Genomic DNA, 6,382 nt, shown 5'->3' on the forward strand with positions numbered 1-6,382 from the left:
ACAAGGGCAAACGAGAGACACGACACAGAGAAAAAGAGAGAGGGTGTAGGCAAGCACCAGAAAAGCGCACGAGCACCAGAAAAGCAATTCTGTCCACGCTTTTAAAAAAGCGGGAAAAAACTGCATGAAGCCAAGAAAACATTTCGAGATTTTTTTTTCCCGGATGGAAGCCAACAAAAACCTTTTGACAAATTTTCTTGGGATCGCTTGAATTAATTAATTAATAGGCATTCCAAATAGATTTTGGAGGCCTATTATTTAAGGAAAGTATTTTTTGTATATTTAAGTTATAAAACTTACATTCACAATCCGATGAATTATCCTTGCTTTGATTCGTTGAAAAGAGAGAGGTTATTATCGAGCACGATGGTATATTCTAACGAGGCTTCTTGTGCCGCCTCCGCACTTGCGGCTTCTTTGAGTTGCCGTGCCCTCCTTCTCTTGCAGAAATCCACACACATACAAACACACAGAGACACACGCATACAGAAAAGGGAGGGAGAGAGACAGCGCTGTGTCTTGCAATTAGCCATTGCCCTCATCCGAGATTGATTCACAGGCAAACCACTACCTCCCACCATCGCCATAGCCAAGCTCTCCCGTCTTTGCAAACCCTAATTTCGCCTGCTGTAGAAGAACCATTGCCCCTCTCTGTAGAGCATTGCAGAGCTCGCCTTCCCCTTTTCAACCCCTAATGCCGTCTTTGCTTTCACAATTGCCCTAGTCGAAGTTCGCCTGCTGCCAGTCCGCAAGCCATCGCCCGCCTGTTTGTCTGTTAACTCGAACATCGTCTCATCTTGCAGAATGCGTGCTCACAGAGCTCTGCCTTTGGAGACTTCTGCGTCGCGGTGCTGCACCGAGTTTGCTATTTTCTTGCCCAATCGCGCTTTTCTCGCACTGCGAACTCCTTTCGCTTCCTCGCAGCCCCTCTCTCTTCTGAAGACGAGCAGAGCAGGACGGCCTTTTTCTCTGCGGAACTCCTATGCGGAGCGTACTTCTCCTAGGATCGGGTCTCCTGCTGCAAGATCGAGTGCTGGTGATGGAGACTCGGTCGGCCCAGAAGAAGAATCCGAGCAGTGCGTCACGCAGGATGGAGCCATAGTTGTCTGTGACGATCTCGACGCCCTCTTGCAGGTGAATCCCATTTTCTGATGATGTTTGATCATGATGGGTACGGTAGTTCGAGTATTGGTTCATCTAATTGTCCTTTAGTTCTTGTTTTACGTCATTTGATTCATATGTTAAACTTTGTTACACTAGTTCAAAACGTCTTATGCATTTGATTAATCATCCCTAATTTACTTAATCACCCCGAATACACTTGAGAATTTGGTGAAGCGTTCAGCTCTGCTGGTGCACACTCTTTTTAAAAGAAGAAAAGATTAACATTAGACAGGCTAGTCTGTCAAAATGTGCCTTTTTGTCTATCATTTTGATAATATGCACACTCTTTTTAAAAGAAGAAAAGATTAACATTAGACAGTTCTTTAACAGGCTAGTCTGTCAAAATGTGCCTTTCCTATTCTCCATTAGAAAGGTGTATATGCTGAGGCCGGGCTCACAACCTTCCGGCTGTTCAAGACTGGATATTTGTGGAGGATTTCATAACTGTACAGTGGCCTTCACTTTTAAAAAAGCTGCCAGCTATCTATTTCAATAAATGGATTTGGAGTGTTGGCCTCACATCCTGCAGACCTGGGTTCAAAAACTGCATTCTGCAACATAGTTTGCTCTTTTCTTTACTGTTCGCTCACATCCATCGTAGAGCATGCAGACAAATGTTTTCACCCGGGATCATTTGAACCCAGCCTGAGATAAAAGAGAGATGTTTTACACACCTCCTTGTTTGAACAAAAGAGAGATGTTTTACGTTGTGTTTGCTGAGATCTTTTGTCCTCTACATGCATCATCCCTTGGTTGAGTTTTCAAAATCATTAAGCTCGATCATTTTTGTTTTTAGGTTTTGCCAGAGGATGTTAGAGACAAGTTGCTAAAGCACCCTCGAAGGTCAGACCTGCTTGAGGTATGCTGTTCTCTGTAACCTTGTTAGTTGCAGTGCTAGACCATGCAATGCTGGGAGATTCAGTCCAGTGTGTTCATGTTTCTTATTCTTGTCCATAGAACTCAGCTATTATTATGCTCTTCGTTTACTGTTTGTTTTCCCACTGGCAGACATAATGGAGTAGTTAATTCCAGAGTCCTTGATTTAAAAAAAAAAAAACTTCAGGAATCCAAATTTGAGGGACCCACCGTATGACTTTTTAGAAAAGTTGCAAGGAACGGAACAGCTGGGAACTGGACCTGTAGCTCTTCCATGGGTGCACAACTTTTCTAGCTAACACAACTTGCACTTGGATCACAGGATTGCCTGTTGATCTTTTATTTTTTGTTTTCCATCGTGGGAGGGGGGCAGAGCTGTGTAAGTGCAGCTGCATAGTGGTTGAACTTGGAGCTAAGTTGAGCTCATGTAAGTAGATTGTTTACATCAATGAACATCCAAACTGCAAAAGGCCATGAATATACAGGAGTTTAGCAGGGGATAAATGGTGGAAAGAGCAGGCAAATGCTGATCGACAATCTCACTTATTATTATAATGAATTAGTTTGTGGTTTTTTTTTTTGTTTGTTTGAGATTTGTCTGTGTGCGCATTGCAGGTGGTTCTAGATCTGGGCAGGCGGCCTGAAGCACGCTTTCTTGGTGATGGTGCAGGAGAGTTTCTAAGATGTGAAGAGGTTTTCATTTACTTTTATGTGCATGAATAGTTGTTCGGTGTAAAGTGCATTAAATTGACTGTCTTATACAGTAGGGACAACTTGCTTGAGGTGCTTGTAACTTGGGTTTGTGATGGCAACTCATTCAAAGATAGTCTAATTTTTTCCGCTTACATTATGTCTTTGATGTGGTTGTTTTTCTAACCAGATCACCAGGGAAGATCTTGATACTGCACAGGTAGCAGTTGGAGAATTTGGAGGGGATAATCGTGCTGGCATCGAGGGTACACTTCACAGAATCTCAGCTATTCGCAGCAGAAAGGGGGGCATTGTTGGTTTGACATGTAGAGTCGGTCGGGCTGTGACTGGGCATGTTGATATGGCACGCAATCTCCTCCATCTTGGTCAGAGCATCCTGTTTCTCGGAAGGTATCCGTCCCTAGTGCAGCTGTGGTACTTGCTGCATGCTTGAACTTTTCTGTTCTTGGTATTATGATTTCCGGTGTCTGAGCTGTAAAGCAGTTGGTGTTTGAAAATATAGGCCAGGTGTGGGGAAGACGACCGTCATACGGGAAATAGCTCGAGTTTTAGCAGATGAGCTTCAGAAGAGAGTGGTATAATTATCACATTCACTGCGAATACTAGAAAAAGTGTTTTTTCTTGAAGATGGGGAGGGACTTGGTGGTGTGGGGGGGGGGGTGCGGGGGACGAGGGACGAGGGTGGGAAGGGGGTGTAGACGTGTTTTAGCTTTTTGACACATGCTTGCATTATGCAGGTGATAGTTGATACCAGCAATGAGATTGGTGGAGATGGGGATGTTCCACACCCTGCTATTGGAGGGGCACGAAGGATGCAAGTTCCGGATCCTTCAATGCAGCACAAGGTTATGGTTGAAGCTGTAGAGAACCACATGCCCGAGGTTGTCATTGTTGATGAAGTCGGAACAGAGGCAGAGGCTTTGGCATGCAGAACTATTGCAGAGAGAGGTGTTATGCTGGTTGGTACTGCCCATGGTCAAATGCTTGAAAATATCATCAAGAATCCTACGCTTTGTGATTTGGTGCACTCTCTCTTCCTGACTCTTATCATGCCAGTTCTGTTTAACTGTGCACATTTGTGGTGTTTGACAAAGCCATGGGTCTAGTTTTTACTAATTCGGCTCGGGATTGCAAGAGTACCTTGCCATTTTGAGGCATGAGTAACTACTGTAAGTTGTTTTGGTTGTGAGAACTCTCTTTGGGTTGATGATTCAGGTGGGTGGGGTGCAAACTGTAACCTTAGGAGATGAAGAGGCTCGGTCAAGAGGTACCCAAAAGAGTGTGTTGGAGCGCAAGGCTCCTTCCACCTTCCCTCTTCTCATTGAAATGAGAGAACGAAGCCACTGGGTTGCACACCAGGTGTGGATGTGAACTTCTCTTTTGATCGGTGTTTTTGAATGTTCTGTAATGATTTTTCCCCTTTTTACTTCAGTTGTAAACCTGTATCTATTTGTGAAAAGGGAACTTAAAAGACCTTTTGTCCAACTTTTTTTAATATGTAATTTCAAATTCAGACTGATCGAAGTGTGGACTCTCTGCTCCATGGCCGAAGACCTATTGTCGAGGTGAGGTTCATTTAGTGCCTTGTGACATTTTGCGATGTCATACGAGAACTCCTGATGCCATTTTTAAAACTAGGTATGTGCTTTTGTATGTATGTATGCGTAGGTTCGAACAAGAGACGAGAACTTCAGAGTGATGGTTGAAAGGAAGATGTATGACAGTCATCTAACCGGTAAAATAGATGCTGATTACGAAGGCAGTTTTGGGACAGCTGTCTTGTCCATGATGGGTGGATTAAAAATATCTGCTGAAGAATCTCAAGACAATTATGCTTGGGTATCCAAATTAGGTATGCACATTGCACTTGCTCAACCTTAATATGTGTTTTTCTACATTCAACCATAGGGTCTTTGTCAAGTACAAAAATACAAAAAACTTATGCTTGGGTGCTGATGAGAACTCAAAGTATTACTTGGCTTACGAAGACTCTCTCTCTTTTGTATGAGTTTTTTCTTTTCAGTTTTGTTAGTCTTTTCCATGGCCGGGTATCACATAGAACTATTTTACCACTTTGGTCTTATAGATCCATTGGGTCTTTTGAAGACGTTTAATATAGCTTTCTTTCTTTTCTTTCTTGAGGGAGAAGGGGGGGAGGCCTCTAAATAGCCCCCTTCCCAGTTCCTCACTCTCCACTCCTTCCTGGCTGACATTCATCAGCACCTTTAAGTAAGAGATTTTCGGTAGGTGCCCCCTTCCATTGTTTTGATTTGACCAGATTTTTAGAGAATATAAGAGATTCTGGGTAGGCTAGGGTGCCTAGCGGTTAAACTTGAGCTAAAATGCATGGGGCTTGTGCTTTGGGACCATGGCCAAGTCTAACTTCTAGGCTGCCTAGCAGTCAAGACTTGAGCTGGTCTGAAATGCTTGGGCCTGTGCTCTGGAACCATGGTTTTTCTGTGCTTCATGCACATGGCGAGATACCACATAGAGGTGGTGCAATTAGGCAGGTTTGGCTTAATTTGTACATTATGGTTTGTCTGTTGAAATGCCATAGGCTATATTCAAGACAAAGATGCCATTGCTGAGCGAGCTGTGAGCTATGTTGGCAAGCGGATGGCATGGGAGGATTACGATGAAGAGTATGGGCTTGGCAGTTCAGGATTGTCAGGCAAGAGAGGGTCAAAACGTGGACCGCGTGGTGGAATCAGGCCACGCAATGTATGATAAGCAAATCAGTCGACATGCCTTACAAGCAAGCAACTAACCCCAGTTTATGTCTGCGATACTGGAGCCATCTTGTACAGTGTGGATGGCGACGTTTATGTATATTGATTATTTAGTTCAGCCATTGCTGCCACATTTCTTCAATTTGTTCAGGAACAATGATGACAACAGTCATCTATTTCTGAGTTTTAACTTGTAAATTATTTGGATGACGAAGGCGTTGTAGTCTGCATCCTTAATTGTAACATTGTTTCAATTTTCAGCCTTCAATGTAAGATGCTTCATCTTGAATGAAAGACAGGTACATTCATGGGCACAGTATTTACGTCCCGTCGTTGCCAGAGGCAGGCGCTCCACACCACACAGCAAATCGGGGCCATCCATCATGGTCGTGTTCCGGGGTGGGAATGCCAGACACTGTTCCTGCTACACCCTTTTGCACATTGGTGAGGCAAAAGGAGTATAGCAATGGCTGAGGATGATTACCTACCATAAATGTGATGCACTGCATCGATTTTCCTGTCATCTTGTTTACTGAAGATTTCATAGTGCATACCTCTGGTTGAACTTGTGTTCTTCATCTGCATGGGGGTTGTGTTGCTGGTTTAAGAACAATCATCCACAGCTAGTGTGTGGGCGCAGGAGAGCATGTGTAGGGAGGCTGTGGTGGCATGTTATTAATTCGTTATTAGAATTCTTTTGAATATTGCATAACCTTAGTAGTAGTCATGGTCGATGGTCGATGAATTTTAACTACGTAAAGATAAAATCAAGTAATGCATGGGGTGGGCTGCTCAAGAAGGGGGTTTTGCTCACGAGTCCAGGGGTGTTTGTGTTGAGGTGGTCATTTAGTATGAAGTCTCTCTTTTTTTTTTTTTTTCGTGAAATGGTGTTTTATATTATA

At 43.5% G+C, this 6,382-nt stretch overlaps 1 protein-coding gene across 1 annotated transcript; it reads left to right on the top strand.

Annotated features, from left to right (window-relative positions):
• Positions 1-318: 318 nt before the first annotated feature.
• On the top strand, positions 319-5,796 carry LOC147625958 (uncharacterized protein ycf45-like). Its single transcript, XM_086817501.1, has 10 exons — positions 319-1,134; positions 1,961-2,023; positions 2,656-2,733; positions 2,921-3,141; positions 3,254-3,326; positions 3,489-3,773; positions 3,967-4,110; positions 4,266-4,316; positions 4,420-4,603; positions 5,309-5,796. The coding sequence occupies exons 1-10, from the start codon at positions 805-807 to the stop codon at positions 5,476-5,478; spliced, it is 1,599 nt and encodes a 532-aa protein (XP_086673627.1). The 5' UTR covers positions 319-804; the 3' UTR covers positions 5,479-5,796.
• The last annotated feature ends 586 nt before the right edge of the window (positions 5,797-6,382 follow it).

This window comes from Cibotium barometz, chromosome 23 (assembly GCF_041138505.1).
Source record: "Cibotium barometz isolate CiBa-2024 chromosome 23, ASM4113850v1, whole genome shotgun sequence".
Classification (NCBI taxonomy): Eukaryota; Viridiplantae; Streptophyta; class Polypodiopsida; order Cyatheales; family Cibotiaceae; genus Cibotium; species Cibotium barometz.

Excerpts from the sequence above, each read along its gene's own strand:
- LOC147625958 (XM_086817501.1), top strand. The coding sequence starts at position 805 with ATGCGTGCTCACAGAGCTCTGCCTTTGGAGACTTCTGCGTCGCGGTGC. Across the intron at positions 2,024-2,655 it reads GAAGGTCAGACCTGCTTGAG|GTGGTTCTAGATCTGGGCAG; the intron begins GTATGCTGTTCT and ends TGCGCATTGCAG. Across the intron at positions 4,604-5,308 it reads TGCTTGGGTATCCAAATTAG|GCTATATTCAAGACAAAGAT; the intron begins GTATGCACATTG and ends GAAATGCCATAG.